This window comes from Chiloscyllium punctatum, chromosome 19 (assembly GCF_047496795.1).
Source record: "Chiloscyllium punctatum isolate Juve2018m chromosome 19, sChiPun1.3, whole genome shotgun sequence".
Taxonomy (NCBI): domain Eukaryota; kingdom Metazoa; phylum Chordata; class Chondrichthyes; order Orectolobiformes; family Hemiscylliidae; genus Chiloscyllium; species Chiloscyllium punctatum.
In genome coordinates, this window is record NC_092757.1 from 89,465,352 (window position 1) to 89,492,388 (window position 27,037).

The 27,037-nt window shown below is 38.5% G+C and overlaps 1 protein-coding gene across 1 annotated transcript in view; it reads left to right on the plus strand.

The window, feature by feature from the left end:
• LOC140491600 (uncharacterized) overlaps positions 1-27,037 on the plus strand; it is a 161,154-nt gene that overhangs the window by 64,194 nt on the left and 69,923 nt on the right. The window contains exons 10-17 of the mRNA XM_072590028.1: positions 3,334-3,512; positions 11,896-12,039; positions 15,625-15,786; positions 19,132-19,247; positions 21,019-21,078; positions 22,188-22,231; positions 25,603-25,706; positions 26,608-26,779. Coding sequence (XP_072446129.1) covers positions 3,334-3,512; positions 11,896-12,039; positions 15,625-15,786; positions 19,132-19,247; positions 21,019-21,078; positions 22,188-22,231; positions 25,603-25,706; positions 26,608-26,779 — 981 coding nt within the window. The remainder of the gene's footprint in view (positions 1-3,333; positions 3,513-11,895; positions 12,040-15,624; positions 15,787-19,131; positions 19,248-21,018; positions 21,079-22,187; positions 22,232-25,602; positions 25,707-26,607; positions 26,780-27,037) is intronic.

Here is a 27,037-nt window from a genome sequence, read left to right on the forward strand (position 1 = left end):
AGAAAGAAGAAAATTGGAGAAAAGAAGGTTTAGGGGTGACTTGATGGAGGTGTACAAGATGATTAGGGATTTAGATAGGGTTGACCATGAGATCCTTTTTCCACGTATGGAGTCAGCTATTATGAAGGGGCATAGCTTTAAATTAAGGGGTGGTAGGTATAGGACAGATGTTAGGGGTAGATTCTTTACTCAGCGAGTCATGAGTTCATGGAATGCCCTGCCAGTAGCAGTAGTGGACTCTCCCTCTTTATGGGCATTTAAACGGACATTGGATAGGCATATGGAGGATAGTGGGCTAGTGTAGGTTAGGTGGGCTTGGATCGGCACAACATCGAGGGCCAAAGGGCCTGTACTGCGCTGTATTTTTCTATCTATCTATTTCTATCTAAGATCAGTGATCATTACTGCTGCTGTTTGTTACCTATAGTAGTGCCTGCTGGAAGGTATAGACATCAAAGTACCAGAAGGCATAATCTCAGAATAAGGGGACACATATTTAAAATAGAGATGAGGAAATCTTCTTTTTGTATGGTCAGTAAGTGGAATTCTTTACCGCTGTCTAGGCTGGGTTGTTCAATATCTGGAAGGCTAAATTACATTTTTAGCAGGTAAGGGAATCCAGGGTTATTGGGAAAGGTAGGAAAGTAGAGTTGGAGATTATCAGATTAGCCATGATCCCATTGAATGGAGGAGCAGATTTGATGGGCCGAATGGTCTACTTCTACTCCCACCTCTTAGGGTCTTATGACTTAATGATGTGAGGTTTGCTTTGTTGCAGTGCCTCCCATTCATGATTCACTGTCCAGGCAAATTTCTGAAGGATGGTAATCCATGTGAGATGTTAAAGGACAAAAGGTGCCTTTAAATTCTACTAGAAGAGGAGGCAGAAATATAGATTAAAAATTGGCAAAAAGAATTAATCTTACATTTTTTTAATCTATCTTGCTTTTTCTATAAATCAGTATGGTACTGCACAATACAGGAGAATGAAAATATATGGGAAGAAATGCTTGCAGCTTAGAAGGAAAAGAGAAAAGTTCAGACCTTGATCAATATCAATATGATATAGAAGAATGAGAAAATGACAGGGAGGTAAGAAGCTTAATGCAAGATGACAGCAGCAGAGTTGGGGCAGAATTTAGGAGTGGGTTGGAGTTGGGAGAACTGCATAATCAGATGAGAAGGTATCAGTGAAAAGCCTGACTCTGTTTGATTTAGACAATGATGGGGGTAGTTTGAGGATGGTCTTCTTACTTAGGGGTAAATTGATAATCTTAAATAGCAGTAGAAATCTCTGCGGAGTCAGGGAGGGAGTTTCCTAATTGGCCACCCTGTGGTCCATGGTGGTCCCCCTTGATGGTAAGGGCCACTTTGCTGAAAGAGCCTTCCCAAATCCTCTACAATGACCGCAGTCCTTCTCCTTTCCTAACTGTCCTCAATTAGCATCCCAACACATTTGTTTCATGGGGCCTTGTTAATGGCTGCTGCTCTGAGGCCTTCTGCCAAGTCAGTAGTGGCCTGTGGTACTGCTGCAACTTAAGAGGTCCTAGCCTGCAGAGCTTCTCTACCTTCTCTTTGTCTGGCAGCTCTTGAAGATGGGATCCTCACCATTAAAGGCACTAGAACCCTGACAGAAAGCTTGATAAGTATTGAATACCGTTGGAGTCGCTAGAAATGGCTTTTCCTCTGGTGGACAGGGACCGCAGCTATGGACAAGAAATTCAAGCAGTTTTATTATTTTTCTATCCTTTGACCAAGAGTATGGACAAGTATATCAAGGCTTCTTCACATTTTGGAGCAATATTCAGGACTTAGTAGTTTTTAGAAAATTAACAGTTGTTGAGGCAGTAAGAAATGTTGGCATAAAAGAGGAAATAATTCTTTGGGGCAGCTTGAGTAACAGACAAAAATTAGGAATTTATTTTGGACCAGAAGTGAGGTCATGTATGTTGTCTAATTTGTTAGGTAAAGGTCGCTTAGGTATAAGGAGAAAATACAAATATAAGTACAGATCACCCATGATCTAATTGATTGCCAGAACAGGTTTGGAAGCTGGATGATCTAGTCCTGGAACCATATTCTTAAAGAAAGGCTCAAACTCAGGATAAAGTCATAAGTTGGGGATGGTAAATAATCAGTTAGACATGATTTATATGAACAAATTGTTTTTCAAAAACTGAAAAACGTGAGATTTTATAGTCCTATTTATGGGCTGGGAAGAGAATCAGGGTATAATGACTCTGAAGAAAGGTCACTGGATCTGAAATGTGGACTCTGCTTTCTCTCCAGAAATGCTGCCAGACCTACTGAGTTTCTCCAGCTATTTCTGTTTTTGTTTATGATAATGACTTAATTATTGTGTGGAGATGGGAGATTGTAAGCATTGTAAGTGTGTAGCTGAAGGAACTTAATGTATGTGGAATGAAATTATCATTAAAAGAATGTACAAAATTTGAGTGATTACTGTGTAAGGTCGTTCCTAATTAATGGAAGATCTTAAGTGATGAAATACTGCATGGATACATATGTTTGAAAGGAAACGATACAGCCATGAGCACAGTTTTGGGATGCCTTACAATGACTACTTATTCAGATGAGCACAGTACCAGACATGTTGCAGACTTTAAATCAACCAAGATGATGATAGGTAATTTACCAAAGTGCTAAAGAGCAAAATGTGATGGATAGGATTTCTAAATAATTCTTCATACATTTCTGATTTACTTATGTGGATTAACTCACTGCTTTAAAGCTGATTAATACAGGCTTAGAAGGACTCTCCAAACTATCTGACTTGTTCTACACTTGAAACAATGCATATCAATTATCAAAATTTCACTTCAAAGGCATTATTCCTATGCCAAAACATTTTCTTATAAAACAAACAGAAACCATTCAGCACAGACTGCTTGTAATCAGTCAATTTAAGATGAAGGGGCTGTGTCCATGGTGTATAAAAGCATCAAGGTTAGAAAAAGTAAGAAAGAAGCAGATATATCAAGAAATTGTGATAACAGGCATTGCATTTTAAAAGTGTACAAAATGTAGAGGGAAGACAAGACAGGGAGGTAAACCATTTTATTGTTTAGCTTTCAAGTGCTGACAAAAAATACGTTGGAAGAGAAGATCCTGTTTTTCAGCACACTGAAGTTATCAAGAGAAGAAATACCATTAAGCATAGAAAGTACAAGAGAAGAAAGTTCAGACCAGCAATGAGCCAGTAGAATCAAAACAGGGACTGCTGTTGAGAAAGAGGTTGATTCCTTTAAAATATATCAAATGATTTAGTTTATTTTTATATTATACGTTCTTCCTCTGTTTCCTTTATAAAAGCTGAACATCCATATGAACTGGCCATGTACCTGCATCTGCTCATTTGCAATCTGTTTCCAAGTTGGCCTGAAATTTTTGGAATGGCAGAAAAAGTCATGAATCGTCTCAAAAAAGAAGACCCAGAAATCTTCACACACCTTCTTTCCTGTTTCATGAAAAACATCCTAATTGAGCCCAAGGTGAGAGATCATTGAATTCAAAGACTTCATTAGTAAATGTTTCTCTACCAGAAAACTGGCCTGAAAAATATTAACATTTTTATCATATATAACAATGCTTCAGTAGGTAGCCTCACAGGATGCAATTAAGCAAAGAGGTCTAAATGTAGAAACATGCAAACTAGGAGTAGGTGTCGGCTATTTGGCCCTTCGAGCCTGATCTGCCATTTAGTAGGATCATCGCTGATCCTGTCTCTCACTACGAAAATCCTGCTTTCTCCCCATACCCCTTGATGTATTTGAAACCTTGAAATATACCTATCTCTTTCTTAAATATATTCAGTGACTTGGCGTCCATAACCTTCTGTGATACAGAATTCCACAGGTTCACCACTGTTTGAGTGAAGAAATGTTTCCTTATCTTGGTCCAAAATGGTCTACCTCATCCCCGAGACTGTGTCCATTGGTTCTAAGTGTCCTAACCAGGGGAAACATCCTCCCTATATCATCCAGCTCTGTAGGATTTTATACATATCAATCAGATCCCCTCTCATCCTCTCAACTCTCGTAAACAGAGACTCAGTCAAACCAATCCCTCCTCATAAGACAGTCCTGCTACCCCTGGTATCAATCTAGCGAACTTCTGCACTCTCTCCTTTACTCCAAATACTCCCAAGTATTTCCTTTCTTAAGGAAGACCAAAACTCTATGCAATACTCCACGTGTGATCTCACCAAGGTCCTGTAACAGCAGTAAGACTGTTTCTGAATTTAAATTATCTTGTAACAAAGGCTGATATACCATTTCTTAATCACTTGCTGTGCCTGCCTGCCTACTTTCATTGACTGGTTTATAAGGACTCCCAGTTCACTTTACATATCCACACTTTTCAATATATCATCATTTATATCATACTCTTCTGGTTTTCACACCCAAGTATATAACTTCACTTTTAACCATGTTGTACTGGATCTCCATGTTGTTTGCTTAATATATATGCTAATTGCTTTTTCAATTAACATATATATGCTAATTGCTTTTTCAATTAACTGTCAGTAAGTTTGAAATATCACAATCAGGTGTACTGAATTTTTATTGTTGCTAAAATTGGTTATGAAAGTTTTTAAAAATTCATTCACGGGATGACAGTATCATTAACTAGATAAATATTTTTTGCCATCCCAAATTGCCTTCATGAAGGCAGGTCAGCCATGCTTGTGAACCACTGCAGTTCCTGAAAGAACAATGATACAGTTCCAAGTCATGACGGTAGGTAACTTGGACAGGACTTGCAACTGGTTGTGTCTCCGTGCATTCACTGCCCTTGTATTTCTCAGTGGTAGATGTCATGTATTTGGAAAGTACTGTTGAAGAAGCATGGTGAGTTGCCACATTATTTCTTGTAGAAGTTACTCTGTGTGTAGGCGGTGGAGGGAGTAAAATTTTAAGGTGGTGGATAGGGTGCCAATCAAGCAGGCTACTTCATCGTGGCTGGAGTTGAGTGGTTGAATACAGTTCTGCTGCTGATCACCTTTACTGTCTCATGAGTTTTGAGTTTCTAGATCTGTTTGAAATTTGATCCATTTAGAAGTACGGTAGAGTCACAATATGATGGAGGCTATCCTCAGTGTGAAATAAGATTTCATCCCCATAAGATCTGTGTGTTGGTCACTCCTACCAATAAGGTCATGAACATCTGCATCTGCAGTAGATAGATTTGAGAAGACAAGATCCTGGGTTTTTGCATCTCATTGATTCCATCAGCATCTGCTGCAGACTCAGTCATAGAACATTACAGAGCAGTACAGGCCCTTCGACCCTTGATGTTACGCCGACCTGTCATACCAATCTGAAGCCCATCTAACATACACTACTCCATGTTCGTCCATATGCTTGTCCAATGACGACTTAAATGTACTTAAAGTTGGTGAATCTACTACTGTTGCAGGCAAAGCATTCCATATCCTTACTATTCTCTGAATAAAGAAACTACCTCTGACATCTGTCCTATATCTATCACCCCTCAATTTAAAGCTTTGCCCCTTCATGCTCGCTGTCACCATACTTGGAAAAAGGCTCTCCCTGTCCACCCAATCTATTATCTCTATTAAGTCTTCTCTCCAACAAAAACAGCCTCAAGTCCCTCAGCCTTTCCTCATAAGACCTTCCCTCCATACCAGGCAACATCCTAGTAAATCTCCTATGCACCCTTTCCAAAGCTTCCACGTCCTTCTTATAGTGCGGTGACCAGGACTGTACACAGTACTCCAAATGCGGTCACACCAGAGTTTTGTACATCTGTAGCATAAGCTCATGCTTCCGGAACTTGATCCCTCTATTAATAAAAGCTAAAACACTGTATGCCTTCTTAACAACCCTGGATTCTGGATTAGTGGTGCTGGAAGAGCACAGCAGTTCAGGTAGCATCCGAGGAGCAGTAAAATCGACGTTTCAGGCAAAAGCCCTTCATCAGGAATAAAGGCAGAGAGCCTGAAGCATGGAGAGATAAGATAGAGGAGGGTGGGGGTGGGGAGAAAGTAGTATAGAGTACAATAGGTGAGTGGAGGAGGGGATGAAGGTGATAGGTCAGGGAGGAGGGTGGAGTGGATAGGTGGAAAAGAAGATAGGCGGGGGGACAGTGCTGAGCTGGAAGTTTGGAACTAGGGTGAGGTGGGGGAAGGGGAAATGAGGAAACTGTTGAAGTCTACATTGATGCCCTGGGGTTGAAGTGTTCCGAGGCGGAAGATGAGGCATTCTTCCTCCAGGCGTCTGGGAGCAGCGGTGAAGGAGGCCCAGGACCTCCATGTCCTCGACAGACTGGGAGGGAGAGTTGAAATGTTGGGCCACAGGGCGGTGTGGTTGATTGGTGCGGGTGTCCCGGAGATGTTCCCTAAAGTGCTCTGCTAGGAGGCGTCCAGTTCTTAACAACCCTGTCAACCTGGGTGGCAACTTTCAAGGATCTGTGTACCTGGACACCAAGATCTCCCTGCTCATCTACACTACCAAGAATCTTACCATTAGCCCAGTACTTTGCATTCCGGTTACAACGACCAAAGTGAATCACCTCACACTTGTCCGCATTAAACTCCATTTTCCACCTCTCAGCCTAGCTCTGCAGCTTATCTATGTCTCTCTGTAACCTACAACATCCTTTGTCACTATCCACAACTCCACCGACCTTAGTGTCGTCTGCAGGCTTTGTCCTTCAGAGCCTGGTTAGTAGTAATTGAGCTACTCTTGACGCTGGTCATTGAAGCCTCCCATCCAGAATATATTCTGGGCCTTTGTCTCCCTCAGCACCTCTTCTGGTTTATGTGCAACACAGCGGAGCACTGATCAGCTGAGTGGGTGCAGCAGGTGACAATCAGCAGGAGGTTTTCTAGCCTTGATTTCATTTAATGCCATGAGACCTGGCTATGGAGTCAATGTTCAGGACTCCCAAGGAAATTATCTGTCTGTGTGCTGCTGTGCCATGACCTCTTGTGCATCTGTCCGCTCAAGTATTGGGTTACTCCCTGAGATATTTTCTGTCACTAAGCAGGAAAATATAATTTTGGCTTTTATTGCTTGGATTTTGGAGTTTAAATATAGGGAAGTCTTGTTACAATTGTACAGTATGTTAGTGAGACCACACCTGAAATTACTGTGTACAGTTTTGGTCCCCATATTTGAAAAAGAATATACTGGCACCGAAGACAGTTCAAAAGAGATTCATTGTACTGATTCCTGGAATGAAGGGATCGACTTATCAAGAGCAGCTAAACAGATTAGGCTTTTATTTATCAGAAGAGTGAAGAGTGATCTTATTGATTAAGAATTTGAGGGGTTTGACACGGTAGATGTTGAGAAAATATTTCTTCAACCAGTTACAGAATAAGTGGAGACTCATTTAAAACTGATATATGAAGGGATTTCTTCTCACAGAAGGTAATGAATAACTGGAATTTTCTACATTAGGCAGCTATGGCGATTAGTTCATTAAAAGTATTTAAAGAGGAAGTAGTTAGATTTTTGAAATATTGGGAGTTGAGGGCTGTGACGAGTTGACATGAAAGAGGAGTCGAGGCTACAGGCGGATCAGCCATCATCTTATTAAATAGCAGGACTTGTGTTTGGCCAAATGGTTTACTGTTGCTCCTATGTCTTAGGTAAGGTATGATTCTATGAGTACAAACTTGATAACTCTGCATAGATGCTGCCAGATGTGTTGTTACTCCAGCATTTCCTGTTTTTATGTTAATTAGTCTGATCTCCAAAGTGTGGCACAAATTCCTTGAAGTTAGGGGAATACCTTTGGTTTCTTAGGTTTGCCAGTGGTCTTTTAGACTCAGTAGCATGTTTAATTCAGCTGAGTGCAGAGGTAGGTTTATATGACAATTGACAATGGTTTTGTGGTCACCATTACTAATTAGCCATTGCAATGCTGGGATTTGAACTCACGGGATTCCAGATATTAGCCTCGGCCTCAGGATTATGAGTCCATAGACATTACCACTACACCACCACCTCCCCTGCTTTCCTTTTCATTTCTATTAATCTAATAAATCTGTAAAATGAAAATGTATGTGTTAGATTTGAAAATATAATAATTATTATTGCATATATATGTAAAAAAAAACACATAGACTCAAAAAAGTAAATTTTGTGAGGTTTTACTTCCAGGAATGAAACCTCATTGAAACATATTTGGATTAAATGTTTAGGAGGTCAGCGCACATAATTCGTCATTCTTCAGAATTTCTGACACAGAATTGTAGAGTCCTACAACACGGAGACAAGCCCTTTTAATGCTGATCAAAATGTCCATCCACTCTAACCCCATTTCCCTGCACTTGGTCCATCTCTTGTAAATCTTTTCTATCTATGTGTTTGTCCAAATGCCTTTCAAATGTTGCTAATGTACCTGCCTCAATCACTTCTGCTGGCAGCTCATTCCACCTGCGTACCGTCCTCTATGTAAAAAAAAGTTGTCTCTCAGGTTCCCTTTTAGTTTTTTTCCTCTGACCTTAAATTGATACCATCTAGTCCTCGATTGCCCAACTCTGGGAAAAAGACTGAGTGCATTCACCCTATCCATGCCTCTCATGATCTTATACACTTCTATAAAACTCCCCCTCAGTTTCCTACACTCTAAAGAAAAAAGTCCTAAATGTCCAACCTCTCCCTATAACTCAGACCATTGAGTCCTAGATTTCTTCTGCATCCTTTCTAGATTAGTAACATCCTTCCGATAGCAAGGTGACCAAAACTGAACACAATACTCCCAAATGCAGCCTCACCAATGTCCTGTTCAACTGCAACATAACTTCCTAACTTCCATATTAATACCCTGACTCTAATCAGAAATATATTCAACGAGGTATACTGTTTCAATCCCATCTATTGAGGCACATTATGGAGAGCAAAGCCCCATTGTTGCTGTTGAAAGTGCAATGTGATACATGTTCTTGCAGTACCTTTGAAAACTTGCTTTTGTTCTCCCTTCTTTTAGGAAAGGTGTTGATCTGTGATAAGTTAGGGTCCTTGCATCTGTTGCCAGTGGTACATTTCCTAGATATCTATTCTTTACATGACAGTCTTGACAGTAATGCTGACAAACTAATGAGTTAGCTTAATGGGTGCAGCTTAGATTTAACATATTGATACCATGACTAAAAAAAGTTAAATTGTGAAGACTAGAAGTTTATAAACCTCTTGATTATAAAATATTTAGAGGTGCTAATATTGAGGTGTTTAAGATGATCAAATAATTTGTGGAAACAGAGAGAAACTGTTTTCATGAAGGGGAGTCCAGAAGAAGGAGCAGAGCCTTAAATTTAAAGATAAGGTTCAAGATTGAAGTCAAGAAGCACATCTTCAAACAAAGGTAGTGGAAATCCAGAGGTCTCTTACCTAAAAAGCTCTTGATGCTGTAAGTCAAGTAAAAATTTCAAAACTAAGATTGTTAGGTAATGTTAAGCAAGAGTATGAAGGAGTGCAGAGCAAATGTCTGTAGATAAACTTATGGGACAGGTCAACCACAATTGAATTGAATTGAATGATGATGGGACAGGCTGCAGGGGATTAATGGGCAGTTCCTGTTCCCGTGATGATCCCATGTTCCTTTGTTCCTTGGAAGAGTATCACAGATGAGGTTAATCAGATCTTTATCCAGTGTCCACATGTCCCTTTCCTGCAAGGATTACTAGATATCCATCAGGATAAAGTGTTAACTGATTTATTTCCTCCCTTGTCCAGAGTACCCAGGGGCTATCCCCATTCAGACTGAGATCAGCTAATTCAGCACAAAACATAAGTTAGCCCACGGGTCATTATATTTGGTTTCACACTGACTTTACCAACTGAAATTTTAGAAACGCTGACTAGTAGATAATTTGATAACACATTGACTACGTGTTCAGGTCATCACAATCTGTTACAGTAGTGTTACCTATTTTCTGATAAAATTTTGTGGAAAGTTTCTGCCAAAGAGCAAGTCCTGCTATTGCAACATGCAAACAATAAAATGAGAAATCACCCCCCTATCAAAATATTTAGCAATTTTAAAAATCTCCAGCAAGTCCAGCAATATAGTCAAGATTAGAGTGGTGCTGGAAAGACACAGCAGGCCAGGCAGCATCCGAGAAGCAGGAAAATTTACATTTCGGTCAGGAGCCCTTCATCAGGAATGCTGCCTGACCTGCTGTGCTTTTCCAGCACCACTCTAATCTTGACTCTAATCTCCAACATCTGCAGTCCTCACTTTCACCTGCATCAATATAATGTCTGTGGCATAATATGATCAAAGGCTGTGTCTTTGGCATGTGAATCCTGTATGAATCTACACAGATACACACAGCCACAAATATGGCCACTGGATGACATTTTTATTACATGTTACATTGAGTTTGCCACTTATTATTAAAGTCTGCTAAATACCCAAGTAGTAGGTTATTTATCATTTGGTTATTTTAATGTAATATGAAATAAATCATGAACAAGGACTCTAGCTTTGTTTTATTGTCTGAACCATGGTGAAGAAAAAGGCTTTAGCCATTAAAATTTGTGATAATTGTCTTAACAACACCAATTTGCATTTATCATTGACGACATTGTCATCTTCAGTGTAGAAGGCTACGTTTCCAATATTCCACTTCAAAAATTTAGCATACAGTCCAGGCTTAGAATTCAGGGTAGCTGTGTCACTTTGTGGCCTAGATCAGGTCTAAAAATAAAAATGGAGGAAATACACCAGCAAGGCTAGTGGCATCAATGTAGAGAGAAGCAGAGTTACTATTTAGGCGTGTGAGCTTTCATTAGAACGTGCAAAAATTAGAAATGTAATAGGTTTCTGAACTCATATTTGAATAAAGCAGTTTTAGATTTGAATCCCTGACTTTGTTTTGTCTCATTGTTCTTTGTTATTATCCTCTTCTCTCATTCCTCTTTTTAATTTACTTTGTTTATGGATAGCACCTATTCAGAATCTTGCCATTCATAACTCCTGTGGTTACCATGAAGGACTCTCATTCTTAACGTCTCCCCTTGTCTAAGGTGTGCTGACCCTCAGGTTAAACCACGACCAGTCATCTCTCTCTCTCTCTCTCATGAGAGAGTAGCCCTATGTTTTGGAAGAATATGGCAACTTTGCCTTTTCAACATAGTGTTCTGAAGAAGTAAAACTGGACTCAAAATGATAACTCTGATTCTCTCTCCACACATGCTACCAGACTTGCTGAGTTTTTCCAATATTTTCTGATTTTTATTTCAGATATCTAGCATCTGCAGTATGCTACTTTGATTCCTCTAGACATATCTCTTTTGTTTTAAACTTGTCCCAGTACCCTACCTTTGGCATTGCAGCATGAAATGTTTTGACATTTAATCACTCCTACTGTCTTCCCTACCATGGACTGTCCCATGTATTCTTTTTACCCTACGATCCCTTTCATTTAATGCTTGCAGGCAGTTATATTTTTAACTTTCCCTGATTCTGATGAAAGTTCATAGATATGAAACATTAACTTTATGTCTCTTTCCACAGATGCTGCTAGACCTGGTGAATATTTCCAGGACTTGTTGTTGTTACAGATTTCCAGCATCTACACTATTTCGCATTTATATTCAGATCAATGTTAGTTTTTATATACTGCTTAAATTTACCACTAGAATTTTATTTCTTGATAACAATTATTTTCTTTTTAGTTTGGTCAGAAGGTGAGTGTGCAACCTGTTCTCAGGTGCTTGGCAACGCCATGCTACAACAGCCATTGGGATCTGTGACTAATGTTGGAAAGCAGCTAGTCAACCTTTCTGATCTCTCTTATTACAAGAAGTTGTCCTTTTAAGAGAAACAAGAGCCCTCCCATTTCATGCTCTTCCGGTGTGAGTTCATTTATAAAATTTGCTTTTGTTTTGTATTCAGGAATTTGTATTGGAGCAGATTGCTCGGGAGAAGGCACAGGCTGAGGGATTGCATAATATTAAGCTTGGCTCTGAAGAATTACCTCACACTGGCAAAGAATTGTTGAGAAATCCAATATTTGTCCTCAGGAAATGGATGGGAGAGGTAAGAGCAGCAGAGGGGTTTGTTCAATGTTTGGAATGTCCTAATGGACAATATAAATGCAAGTCTTTGACTTTTTTTTCCTTTTCCCTAAAATCAGTGTCTCACACTGGTTCAATGGTAAGCGAATAGTGCCATTTGTTTGAAACAAGGCTAGAAGAAAGTTAAACATGGGGCTGTGATATCCTATCACATAGGGGGACAGAAATGGCCAAGATCTTAATGAATGTTACAGTTGAAGAATAAATCCCAAGTAGCTTAGGAGAAAACTTCAGAAGAATAAAACCGATGGAAGCTGAGATGTGGAAAACCCATAAGTTTGTTCTGAAAGTATTGAGAAGGCAATATGAAGAAGATTTTAAAAGTCAATTGCAACTGTTCCAACTGAACAACTTTAAAGTGCAGGCAGGTGTCTCTTCACTGAGGTTTGAGTATTTGCAAGGCTCTTGTTGAGGAAAATGGGTTCAGCCTCTATTTTTGATGTTTGTAGTAAAACTATTTCAATCACTTTTCATGTACTTTTTTTTCTTTTTATGTGTAATAAATGTTTATATTCTTTAATTAAAAGTATATTAGCAGTTCAATGACTGACTACCAGACTAAACAAATAGCAAAGGTACAACTTATGATTTATCAAGCTATCCCTCAATTTAGGATCTGTCTTGTCCAGCATTACCATCAGCTCGCATCGTAACACAGGCCACTCTTCAACTGCCTCATCAACTGACAGTTTAGATTTATAATTTTTTAAAAAAGTGAGGTCTTTCAGCTATTCAATTGAAGGAGCATCAATAGCAGTTCATTCCCTTTCTAACGTCGACACATGTTTTATTCGAAATCTCAAGATTGCAATGAGAAAGACAAAATGTGATATATTTTAATTCCTTCTTCCAAGCTCTAGAGTACCAAGTTTAATTGCTGACATATCACTACTTGTGTCAGTGATGCCAAGATAGAGAGCTTTGCAAATACTTTGATGGAAACAAGAAATAAGAAAGAGAATTTTTGTAAATTAAGTGAATGGGTAAGATTGTGGCAAATGAATTTCAATGTAAGCAAATGTGAGATCACCCACTTCGGGTCTAAAAGGGGTAGAACATTCTAAATGAAAAAAATAGAAAGAGTTTAGAAAGGTCCAAGTAGATTCGTGGGTAGGTAAACAAATCATTACTGTGTTATGAACTTAGACAAAAACAAATGTTGTGGAATGCTGACCTTTATATTTAGAGGATAAAGTTACTAGGGGATTGGAATTCAAACTTCATCTATACAAAGTAAAAACAATGACTGCAGATGCTGAAAACCAAATACTGGTTTGGGGTGCTGGAAGAGCAGAGCAGTTCAGGCAGCATCCAACGAGCAGCGAAATCGATGTTTCGGGCAAAAGCCCTTCATCAGGATTCCTGATAAAGGGCTTTTGCCCGAAACGTCGATTTCGCTGCTCGTTGGATGCTGCCTGAACTGCTGTGCTCTTCCAGCACCACTTATCCAGTATTCACCTATACAAAGCCTAGTTAGACCAAACTTAAAATACTGTGAACAGTTCTAGACATTATACTTTGCGATAGACTTGGAGTAAGTGTAGCATACAATTACAAGAATTATACCACAACCTGTGGGATTAAAGGAAGTCTTTTTTATCTTTTTCTATGAGGCTAAATAAAGGTGTATGCAAATTACGAGCAAGTGTTGGCTATTTTGTCCCTCAAGCTTGTTCCACTATTTGATAAGAATATGGCCAATCCAATTATGGTCTCAACATTACTTTCCTGCCTATCTTTCAAACTCTTTGTTCTCTTGTTAGTCAAGTATCTTATCAACTCCCTTGAAAATATTCAAAGACACTGCTACCTGCACCCTATTGTAGAAGGGAATTCTGCAAGCTCATAACCCTCCTGAGAGAAACTTTTTCATCATCTATGCCTCACTTAGAATACCCCTATTGTCTCTCCCAAGGGGGAAACATCCTTTCAACATCCAGCTTATCAAGTCCCCTTACGATTTTATATGTTTCAATAAGGTCACCTCACATTGTCTTAAACTCCAATGAAAACTGGCCTAACTCATCCAACCTATCCTCATAAGATAATCGCTTCATCTTACAGATGAATAAATGTCCTCTGTGTATGTCTAATTCAGTAATGTACTTTCCTAATTAAAAAGATCAAAACTGTACAGATTATTCTAGATATGGTATCACAATTGCCCTGTACACTGGTAGCAAAACTTCCCTATTTTTACAATATTTTCCCTTTTGTAATAAACAATTATTTATCTTTGTAATCGTGTGCTATACCTACATGTTAACTTTTGGGATGCATACTCAGACTTGTGGAATCCTCTAAGTAATTTGTCCCTGTAGTCATGATTTGGAGATGCTGGTGTTGGACTGGGGTGTACAAAGTTAAAAATCACATAACATCAGGTTATAGTCCAACAGGTTTAATTGGAAGCACACTAGCTTTCGGAGCACCGCTCATTCATCAGGTGATAGTGGAGGACACAATTCTGAGGCACAGAATATATAGCAAAAATTTACAGTGTGATGTAACTGAAATTATACATTGAAAAATACCTTGATTGTCTGTTGAGTCTTTCATCTGTTTGAATACCATGATAGTTTCACTTCTTTCACATGATTTACACATGAAAGAAGTGAAACTATCATGGTACTCAAACAGATGAAAGACTCAACAGACAATCAAGGTATTTTTCAATGTATAATTTCAGTTACATCACACTGTAAATTTTTGCTATAAATTCTGTGCCTTGGAATTGTGTCCTCCACTATCACCTGATGAAGGAGCGGCGCTCCAAAAGCTAGTGCTTCCAATTAAACCTGTTGGACTATAACCTGGTGTTGTATGATTTTTAACCTTGTCCCTGTAGTGATTGTCATGAGGTCATCCATATGGACCTCATAGAATATGAATTCCCTGATTAGGGCTGTTAATCTTGTCCAATTAGAAGCCCTCGTTGATGAATATAAACAGGAGTGCCGGAGGTTCTGATCACTCTGAGAAAACTGGAGTCAAGGACTTTACACATATGAATAAAGGATGATTTGGTGAAGTGATACAGGCCTCTGTGGAGTTATTTATGTCCCCATTAAAATAATATGCCTAAATCTATAATAATGATACAGACTAGTGTTGCATTCCCTGGATTTCAGGAGGTGAAGCGCGATTTTATTAAAATTAGGGTAAATGGAGAGAAACTATTTCTTGCGATTAGGCAGTCTTGTATAATGGGACATGACCTAAAACGTACCACTTTAGCAGTGAGATTAGGGAACTTCTACATGCAAAATTGGCTGAAATTTAGAATGTTATTACTCAAAGCTTTAAGGGGCTAAGGAGGGGATATGGAGTGGTTGCAGATTAGCTGTGATCATGTTGACATTGACTAGTGGAACCAGCTTGAGTGGCTTCCACCTGTTCCTATGCAACAAACTCAGCAAAAAGTAAGGTTTGAATTTGTCTAATCTACTTGACTCAATATGATATTGGGTAGTTAGCATACCCACGGTGGCAGTGGATGATCTGAAACTGCAATATATTTTGTATGTCATTTAATATTGTGCTACAGGGTTTTGTCAGCATCTTGCATCTGCCAGCGGTATTGTTGATCTGGGACCAGCTGTTCATGCAAAACTGGAAGCTTCAGGTGATGGAGGATTTCTGCCTGGCCATCCTCCTGCTACTGAAGGAGTGTTTGATGATGGCCAGTGATCATCAAAGTTTGAAAAAGGTAGAACAATACCTATATTTCTAACATTTTAAAAGATGCTTTAGACCCTCCTCAAACATGTGGTAATTCCAGGAGACTCTCTTTAAGGCCTGGAGTTTACTCAATGAAAATTTAATGAAAAGTTGCCAAATTGAAACAGCTGTTTATTTGATTCATGATTTAGGTTACTGCATTATTCTAATTGTAATCATTTAGATATAGCCACAGTAAGAATTTATCACCACAGTCCAAATAAAGATTAATAAATCTTGACCAGAAAGTATTACTGCAATTAAAAAAACAAAATCACTAAATTAACGTGGTTCTTCGCATCAGATGTCATTGCTGTGCTCAGTGCTTTTGGATGACTAATAAATTATGGTGCAAGGAAGCAATGGGAAAATTTAAAAATATATTTGTAAATATATTATGCAAGTGATTATCTGCATTTAATTTATTATAATCTGGGGACTTAAGCAATTCCTTGATACTTATTAGACCATAAAATCAAAAGAAATAGGAGCAGGAGTACACCATCCATGAACGATTTGTTAATGGGATATGGTCATCACTGGTTAAACTAACATTCATTGCCCGTTCCTCTTTGTCCTGAAAATGTTTGTGTTGAACTGCCTTCATGAATAGCAATTTAAATACACTAAACAAAAAAGCAGAAGTATGGATGGAATAAATACAATAACTATTATTAGGTGGGTATATGAAAAGGAAGGGTTTGGAGGGATAATGGCCGGGTGCTGGCAGGTGGGACTAGATTGAGTTGGGATATCTGGTCAACATGGACGGGTTGGACCAAAGGGTCTGTTTCCATACTGTACATCTCTATGACTCTAAATGAATGGGGCTAAAGGTCAATAAGTCACCTGGAACTGAAGAGCCACAAATTAGATTACTGAAGGAAGTAGCTACAGAGATAGTGGAGCACTGATAGGAATTTTCCAAGAATCATTAGGTTAGGAAAAGTTCCAAAGAATTGAAAAGAACTACAGAAATACCAAAAAAACAGCTTTCTCTAGCTTAACATTCTGATTTGGAGTATGTTAGAGTATTATGAAGGGTGTAATAATAGAACATAATATAAACAAGTCAGTCAGCATGGCTCCATGAATGGGTAATTATGCTTGATAAATTTATTACAATTTTTTGAGCAGGATGGATAAAGTGGAGCCACAAGAAGTATTATACTTAGATGCCCAAAAGACGTTGATAAGGTACCACAGAAAAAAATATCTTAATAGGATAAGATGTTATGGTATTGGAGTTAGTGTATTAATCTGGATAAAGGATTGGCAGAATGTTCTGATGAAGGGTCACTAGACTTGAAATGTTAAGTCTGTTCTCCACTCTTAAGGTATGCCAGACCTGCTGAATTTCTCCAACACTTTCTATTTTTGTCACACTAATATAAGGTACTCCTGCAGTGATCTCCTTGGACTGAGGTGATTGATTTCCAACAAGTAGAACCATCTTCATCTTTGTTAGACACTAAGAAGAGAGTGTTAATTGTTTGTGGCATTAATGCTAGTTTCTTGCCTGTCCCCGCCATAACCCTTGATTTGCTTGTCCAGATTTAATTATATTTGAGAATTTTACAAATTTAAACATTGATAATCAGTTGACTTTCTGTTTCCAAATTGAAAATAACATGAAGAGCTTTTTCACTATTCGTACAACTGGAATGATTACCTTTATCGGTTCATATGTTAGAATCCTTTGTCTTTAGCAACTTATCATTCATGATTTTTTTCATATAGCAATATAAATTACTTCAGTACTATACTGTATTTGATTTTCATAAATCTTTGGGATAAATGTTGAAGAATCTTTTGTCAGGATACTAAATAATTTGGTAATCTAAATTATTCATTTAATTCAATTATCAAGGAGCCATAAACAAACTGTCTCCCCTCTTCATATTATTGAACAGGTTGGTCTGTAGTCACATAGACTAGGATGGACCAAATAATATCTTCAGATTTGTATTTTCTTAAACCACCCTGAAGCATGTGATGTGATATTCTGCCTGCTTCCTTCTATGCTTATGGACATGTTAATTGTTTCATTAGAAATACTGACCATCATAAATCTTCCTAGTGTTTGAAATACTCCTTTCCAAATAGACAAAAGAAAATTATCTCTAATAATTACTAATATCTCCATTACCAGCACTCTCATGTAGCCAGATTTGGTTGGTAATGGGAGCTTTTAATGATTCCTGAACGTAATCATGCAAAGTATGTGTTGAGAAATCAATATGCTTGCTGCAAGGTTGTAGCAGTGACTGAAAGAAAGAAAATTAGAATTTATAAAGCATCTTCTTAAAGTATCACAGAGTTCAATGCACATTGAGTAATTTATATAACTAAAGAAAAGATTTACAAGGATGTTGCCAGGGTTGGAGGATTTGACCTACAGGGAGAGGCTGAACAGGCTGGGGCTGTTTTCCCTGGAGCGCCAAAGGCTGAGGGGTGACCTTATAGAGGTTTACAAAATTATGAGGGGCATGGATAGGATAAGTAGACAAAGTCTTTTCCCTGGGATCAGAGGGTCCAGAACGAGAGGGCATAGGTTTAGGGTGAGATGAGAAAGATATAAAAGAGACCTAAGGGGCAACCTTTTCACGCAGATGGTGGTACGTGTATGGAATGAGCTGCCAGAGGATGTGGTGGAGGCTGGTACAATTGCAACATTTAACAGACATTTGGATGGGTATATGAATAGGAAGGGTTTGGAGGGATATGGGCCGGGTGCTGGCAGGTGGGAATAGATTGGGTTGGGATATCTGGTTGGCGTGGACTGGTTGGACCGAAGGGTCTGTTTCCATGCTATACATCTCTATGACTCTATAAATAACGGTTACAGAGATGAACGCATCAGCCAGTCTTCATGAGCAACAGTCCACTTTAAGCTCCCTCTTAAGGGCCTCAATCAGCAACAAGGAAGAAATATCATCCATTCATTTTTCTTAATTGGTGTGGGAACAAGAGTGGACTTAATTGCAGTGGGAAAGGAATGTGGCAGGATTCTCACCTGAGAACTTCTCTGTCCCCACCATACCACACCATACAAAGCAGAGAGCACCGAATAGATATGGATTATTAATCCACAATGTTTTGGCAAGCGCATCCAAGAAGTGGAAACAATGAAACAAAGCTAGTTGTTCAGAATTGAGAATGTCTTGTCTTAAACTGTCGAGTCAGGAGATTTGACTGTGTCCTTGGCTTTAGATTTGGCAGAAAGGGATAATCATTGCAGATAAATTACCCAAATGTAAGGTAGGGAAGAAGCCTCAGTCCCAGACCAGTTCAATGTACATTCAGTTGTCACTAAAAATGCTTTGTTCCTAAGGTATTCCTTGTTCATGCCAGCCACCTATACACATTAGATATTCAAAGATCTTGGATTCATTTGCAACAAGGTGGCCTACCAACTGATATCCCTGGATTGAACCAACGAAAATTGAGGTAAGAATTTTCAGTTTTTTTTATCTGACACATGATGTTAACTAATATCAAGGCAGTGGTATTTTATGTCGGGAACTGCTTGGCTCCAGATCATCAGCAAGGCTAGGTTACAAATTCATCATCTCACCTTAAAATTAATGGTATGCACATACATACTTCCTTATAATCTTTGTGACAAAAGAGGAGCTGTGATGCAAAATTACAGTCTCCAAAGACTAAAAACCATGTATATTACTGCTAGTTATCAAAATATCTTATGTATCATTACAAACTAGGGAGAGGGTTAATCTACAAAGAAGTAGAATAGAATAGGAGGAGTTATTTTTGTTAGCGGGGGTGTGTAGGACAGGGACGTGTTCTAAATTTTAGAGCCAGATCTTTCAGGAATGAAATTAGGAAACACTTCTTCATACAAAGAATGATAAAATTTTAGAACTCACTTCTGCAAATGACAACTGATGCAAGATCAACTGCTAATTTTAAAACTGAAATTGTTAAATTTTATTAACCAGATTAGATTTTGAATTGAATTGAATTTATTGTCACGTGTAAGGAGGCACAATGAAAAGCTTTGACTTGCGAGCAATACAGGCTGATCACATAGTTAGGTAAATAATAAGTAAACAGCGGCAAAATCAAAAACACAGGTACAGGCGAATGTTAAGAGTTTGTGAGTTCTTTCAGTATTCTGACAACAGTAGGGTAGAAACTGTTTCGAAACTGGCTGGTGTTCAGGCTTTTGGACCTTCTCCCCGATGGTAGAGGTTGTAGAAAAACAATGTCAGGGTGGGATGGATCTTTGAGAATGCTGGCAGCCTTTCCTTGACAGCCAGGCCTGGTAGATGTATTTGATAGATGGGAGGTTGGCCTTTGTGATTGTCCGGGCCAAGTTCACCACCCTCTGTAACAGTCTCCGACCATGAATGGTACAGTTGCCATACCAGGTAGTGATACATCCAAACAGAATGCTGTCCTGCCTTCAACAACTTCTCCCCTTCACAGCCTGTCAAACAGCTTTTTCCCCTATCTCCAATATGTTTATAGGTAATAAGTTAAAGAGTTCAAAGAAATAAAAAAAAACTTTCTTTTAATGCCACTAATTTTTCTTCCTGAAGCTGCTCACAGAAGCTTCTGGGAAATAATTTTTTTCATTATGAGTCTGTGGAACAATCCTGGATGTTTGTAGTCCTCTTGATGATTCACTCAAGGGCTATAGAGTTTTTTTTAAACATTTTGTCCTCACAATTCATAATAACATCAAAATTGGAACCCAATACTGAGATCACTATTTTGTAATGAACTTTAGCTATTCATATGGTGTATAATTTCAGACCAAAATAATGAAACGCTTTGCCAGTAATTGTTTTCATTCAAACAAGGACATAATTGAGATTATTGCTGTCCACTCACTTGAGACTCATGTTATAGGTTTGAGAGAGATCAGGTCTAATTATTATTTTCACCTTTCCAGGAAGGTCCAGGGATTTCCCAAATTAAAGATTAATGCCGTAGAAACTGCTGCAAACAACATGTGGGAGAAAAGTAATAGGGCATCACAGAAACATGGTGTTCTTTTTCATTTACTTTCACACTTGCTTTTTCTTATTTGTTATGGAAGTATTTTCTGTCTTCCTTATGCATGGAATGAGAGGGTGACTCACTACCTAAAGGAACAGTTCAGAAATGTGTAGACATGGGGTTGGAGATGGAAAGCCATGTAATGAAATTTTCAGAAATGCATCTCACTAATTTTCACAATCTGTCCTGCTAGTCTACCTGATATATTTTTGCCGAAGGCTGGGTCGTGTTTAGTGATGCAAAAGGAGAAAAGGTACTGCTGTATTCAAAATGATTCTAATATCCTAAAGAAGAAAGGTAATGTCACTTGAAACTCAGCCTCGAAAGTGAAACTACAGAAGTGGAAACAAGCAAAGCTGGTCAACTATTTGACTTATATTTGGTCTTCCATTTGAGCTCAGAAGGTAGAGGCTGAATCGGAACATTTAATAGCTCCAGTTATCAGCAAATTCATTATCTGCGATAATAACATATTTACCTTTAGAATAGTAGCCACCATTGTGTGCAGAATATTTTGAAATATTTCTGAGAACTGATAAATTGCTATCCAAACACAAGTCTTTTTTAAAACATTAACTTTGATTTAAAAAGTGTCACTCTAAAGAAACGACTGTTTGTGGTACTACTGGTCCTTTGTGTCCTTCAAACATGTTGGAACATTGTACCTGTAAAATAATCTATAAAATAATTACCGTGTTTGTGGTAATGATGATGCAGCAGAGTTTTTCAGCAGTAAATATATGCTGTTGACTCCTGCTTCTCCATTACATTATACCCTCCCACACCATCCATCCATACCCAGCCATCTCATGAGAGATTGACATACAAAATTGATGGTCAGCAAGATGCACTGACACTTAAAGATATGTCAGAGTTCAGTTCTTCAGTCTTATACGAATGGTCATGCTTACAGATGACCAGGACAGTGAGCGCTGGCAGGCTGCTTGACTCCAGTGGGCCTTGCTACTGGTTCCAATACTCAGCTCATTAGCCATTCAACACTTTTAAGTCTACTTGCCTAGGCAAAACTGGGCAGAAAATCCATTAAAACAAGCTGGGTGATTTATTGATGTGATCCACATGAATGCCGCCACTTTGGCCTGCTCTTTGGAGCGCAGACAGGAACCACCTGAAACTGGCAGCATACTTCTGTAATTATGTAGCTTCAAACACATCACTGGGCCCTAATTATAATTCTAACTGTATATACTGGAATGCTTTGTATTCTACCTAGTTAAATAGTATCTTCATATCTATTTATCTTCAAGCATGATAGTGCTTAATGATCTTTAAAATTACTCCTAAATTTTACTTAAAGCGATGTTAATTTTAATTGCAAACATTGAAACCTTTAACCTACAGGACTCTGAATGGAATATTCGCAGAGAACAATGGGTCACTGAAAGGTACTATTATTTGTTTTCACAATGTGATGAAGGCTTATAATATATTATTATTTGGAAACTTGGGTTCTAAAGTGGAAGTATAGATTTATATGTCATTTGTATTTCTACATTGATAAGAAGAGGGAAGACAAGGTTTTCAGTTTCATTTCAGATATGTTTTGTGAATGATGAAAGGATGTCTGGAATTTATTGTATGATACGTTGCAGTACTGCAGCCTCTGTGCAATGAGGGTCATTGTATCTTACAAACAAGTCTGCTACTCTTCCTCATTTTATCTATCTGGATGAAGCCCCTGATTTCCAACACCACAGGCTCCTCTCTTGCCTGAGGCTGAGCAGGTGTCTGATCTCTGGCAGTCCCCAGAGTGCAAGCAGCTTGAAGATTTCTTTGTGAGTCAACTGCAGAGCTCTCCCAGTGAGGTGCTCACCAGGATGTGCTCCCAAGTTTTCTCAATGTGTTGTTCTCACTGAAGTGTCAGTATCTGAGCAGGAGACAGGCTTGTTGATGCTGCTTTGAATGCCTCAGTATTCTCATCCTCAGAAGTCAAGGAGATGGCTTCTGAGAGAGCTGGCCATTTCTCCTTGAAGATCGTGGACAAGCCAGCAGTACTCACAAGACAAAAGGGAGCGACGTCATCACAGCCAGTGGTTAGAAGTGATATGTAATGAATGGTACTAACAGCAGGGTAACTGTGAGAGTTGTAATAGAATGAAGAGCGGTCTTTATACATTTAGCAATGCACAAACGTTTCAGCATCCCCACATGAGGGATCCCTAGTCTTCTCTCCTCATAAGGGCTGAGGAGTCAAATATTGGGCACCTCTCCACTCATCCAGCTCTCGTTATCCTCTTGTGGGTTATCTTCTCTTGAAATGAGAGAATGGAAGGATTGAGTGAAGTGAAACTGGGTGCTGGTTTAGATAGAGAACAGAGTTTTTCAGAGGGACTGAGTACACAGCTCAAGGTTATGCAGGGAGTGAGAGCAAGTGAGGGGAGATGTTGCAGGCAACACTGAGAATGACAGAGCATGAGCTTGGAGGGAGGTGGGTGCAGTGAGTGTGGACCAGCCGAGAGAAGGGTGTGGCACCTACTCTGATGGAGCAGAAAATGTCATTGACCTCTTCACAATATTGCTAGCCATTCCTCCAGACCATGGAGATGGCACTGATCAAGGTGGTGATCTTGAACCAGGCTAATTGGTAGAATATTTGGGACAGAGGTATATTTACACTGATAAAAGAAATAGGGAATGATGTGAAAAATATCCAAACAATTCAAGAATAAATCAGAAATTTAAAATTTTAAAGTCCGTTCTCCAGTTCTTATATGGAGGTGATTGAAAAGTTAGATAGAATATTATGCTATATTTTAGAAAATAATCAAGATGATTTATGAAAAGTATTACAGACTCCTACGTTTATTTGTGTAAATAGACTGTGGAAAACTTTTTGGCCATGTAAGATGTAGAGGATACATCATACATAAAACAACACACTTAAAACACAAACCAGACAAGTTAGCCGAGGTGAAGGAAGACATCAAGTTCAATGGACAATGACATTATTGAACCAAATCACAATATCTCATTTATTGTGATGTTACCAAAACCTGATGGATCACAACAATTGTGTACAGATTATTACAAACTCAGTATAGTTACAAAGGCAGATTCATATCAGATTCCATAATTCCATTTTCTGAAGGGATTTTGGCAAGTTCCATTGACTGGTATAGACAAATAAAATCAGCTTTTGAAATGCTGGATGGACTTTATTAATGTAAAGACATACCATTTGAAAGGAAAGATACACCAACAACCTTTCAGCAATAAGGTTATTTGAAGGACTGTGCAACTTTATTGGGTGGTTGTGTTCAGCTAAACTGAGGAAGCACATTCACAACACTTGTACAAATTGTATGATTGGTCAGAAAGGGCCAATTTAGTCATAAACTTGGGTCAAAAATTTGGGCCAAGGCCAAACAGAATCTAGAGAAGTAGAATTAAGGGCTACATTAGAGTTTCCCATGCCTGAGACAAAATGAAAAATTTCATAGTACAGAGGAACCTCGATTATCCGAATGAGATGGGCGGGCACTATTTCGTTCGGATAATTGATTATTCGGTTAATTGATTTCCTCTGGGGCTCGGACTTTTCTGTTAAGTCTGCTCCCCGTTCAGGAGACTAGGCAGCAGCACACTGCACGTGAGCCCTTGCCCCCACCTGCCACAAACCCCACCCCTCAAACCTGTCTGCCACCCCCATCCGCACCCCAACCCCGTCTGCCCCCAACCTCACCCTCAACTCCAGCATTTCTGTGAGCCGAGTTCATTTTTAATCATTGTACCTTAAACAAAAGACACGATCAGGGTTGAAACAACTCTTTGATATAATTTTTCTATCAGGACCTTGAGATCTCCTTTGGATAATCCAAAATTCGGATAATTGATATTTGGATAATCGAGGTTCCTCTGCATAAATGTATTTTATCAGACATTTGTTCAGAATTTCAGTACTCTAGTGGCTTATTTGACAAGTTTGATTGTTTTAAAAATCCATCTGATTCACTTGTGTAGTATAGAGAAGGAAATCGGGTGTCTTTTTCAAGGACTATTAGGGATGGGCAACAACTCCTAGCTTAAAATGAGAAACACTGCTGGAAATTCACAGCAGGTCTTGTATCATCTTTGGTACTGCAGTCATGTTCAACTTGAAATCTTAACTTTATTTCTCTCTCCACAGATTTTTCCAGACCTGCTGAATTTTTACCGTATTTTCAGATTTTATTTCAAATTTACAGCATATACTGTTTTTTCCTTTAAATTGTATGTTTGCAAATAATGCCCACATCACACGAAAGAATTTTTAAAAATCATCCCCAATTTGTTAAACATCCTAACACAAATAGCTGAAATCAGCAACTTAATGGATTGTCAAAATCATAAGCACAAGCTTTTATTATTTCATTATGAGAGGGTATGCTTTAATTCTTGAACTTATGTTAGAACTAATGTTTAAATCAGTAATGAAAAGTTTGTTTGCATTAACCACTACACAGACTGCAGTTGGCTGTAAGGTGGAAGGCTGCTATCTGTGTGATTGAAGGGCATTCCTTTATGATAGCAATGAAGCAGCAACAAATATAGTGGCCCGCAGGCTGTCTGTCCCTGAGGAAGTCTGCATTGTACCACTTTGAAGTGGTGTGAAGTCAACAAACTCTTCCTTGCATGTGCTATACTGTTGCCTTGTGCTTGCTATCTCTTACTACAGGTTGCTTACATTTTGGTGGTATTAAACATTGCTTATATTGAAGCTGACTTTATTTTCAAAATATTTACTACCTCAGTTACTGTTTGTTTTGCTTGTATTTAGGTATCATCAATGACACAAATCTTAAAAGCACTGTTGGTGAGATTCTTCCTTTTGGACTAAAGAATATTTCAGTGAAACTAATTTTGTTGAAATCCATGTCAGAGGTAATTAATCTCATATCCAAATAAACATGTCACACATTTTAGAACTGAAACAAGGAAAAAAGGACTAATATGGTTCATCAACAACATAGAGTCATAGATTCATACAACATAGAAAAAACAACGTCCTGTTGCATTAGTTGATTTGTAAGTGTGTTCCCTTTAAACAGGAAGAATTGGGGTATACCTAAAGGATTAATTTAACCATTTGTTCATCTAGCCCCCACTTCAACTAAATATTCCTCTTTTCTAGCTTGAAAATTTAATTATTCTATATTAATAGTCATAATGAGTTGCATTTAGTGTGAAAACCATAATCACTGTGCAGTAGGATACAAAATTATAACTTGAGTAATGCATTTGTGAATCTTACGTAGCCTCTAGGTATCATCTGAAAGTTAATGTTAATTTCCTGAATGTGTGCTACCAATGCAAGAGTCAACCAATGGAAATGCATTTTGGGAACTGATGGTTATACTAGCCAAGATTTCCCATCTTCTGGATTAATGGTGCTGGAAGAGCACAGCAGTTCAGGCAGCATCCAACGAGCTGTGAAATCGACGTTTCGGGCAAGAGCCCTTCATCAGGAATAAAGGCAGTGAGCCTGAAGCGTGGAGAGATAAGCTAGGAGATTTCCCATTTGTTAATTTTAAAAGATAGAAAATTATGAACAGCATGTCTACATTTTTCTGATCTTTGCAGCTGTTTTGTAAGGCTCTACTCAAGAAATTCTTCCCGCTATCTTCTGTTTTATCTTGCTGTCTCTCTAAGCAATTTTAGGCTCTTTCAATTTTTGCACTTAATGTAATGATGTTTGATTTATTTTATACTTGCACATTACTTAACATTCTAGAGTGTGGGGTGTTGTAGTTTTTTTAGACGCAGTGTTTATCTTTCTCCTTAGGTGTGGTGGAAGGACTTTAATCCCCTTGATGTAAAGTTAAATGTTTCTGTATTCTATGGCAACTTGATGTTGCACTCAAAGACCTCTCTTTGCAAACCAACTCTCCTGAATATGAATGAAGAAAGAACACCCAAGGAGACAACCATGAATGAAATTGCTCTCAACTTTGAAGGTAGGAGTTGTATGTAAATAGTCTTTTGGTAACAAGAAAACATGCTTTCTGTTGCTTCCCTGTTTTCTAATTTTTTAATTGAATCATTCTTTGGGAAGTAAGTATTACTGAGAAGATGGGCATTTATAGCCATTCTTCAGTTGCCCTTGAGAACTGTTGCTTTCTATTTGTGGAATTCTGGATTAGAGGTGCTGGAAAAGCACAGCAGTTCAGGCAGCATCCGAGGAGCAGTAAAATCGACATTTCGGGCACAAGCCC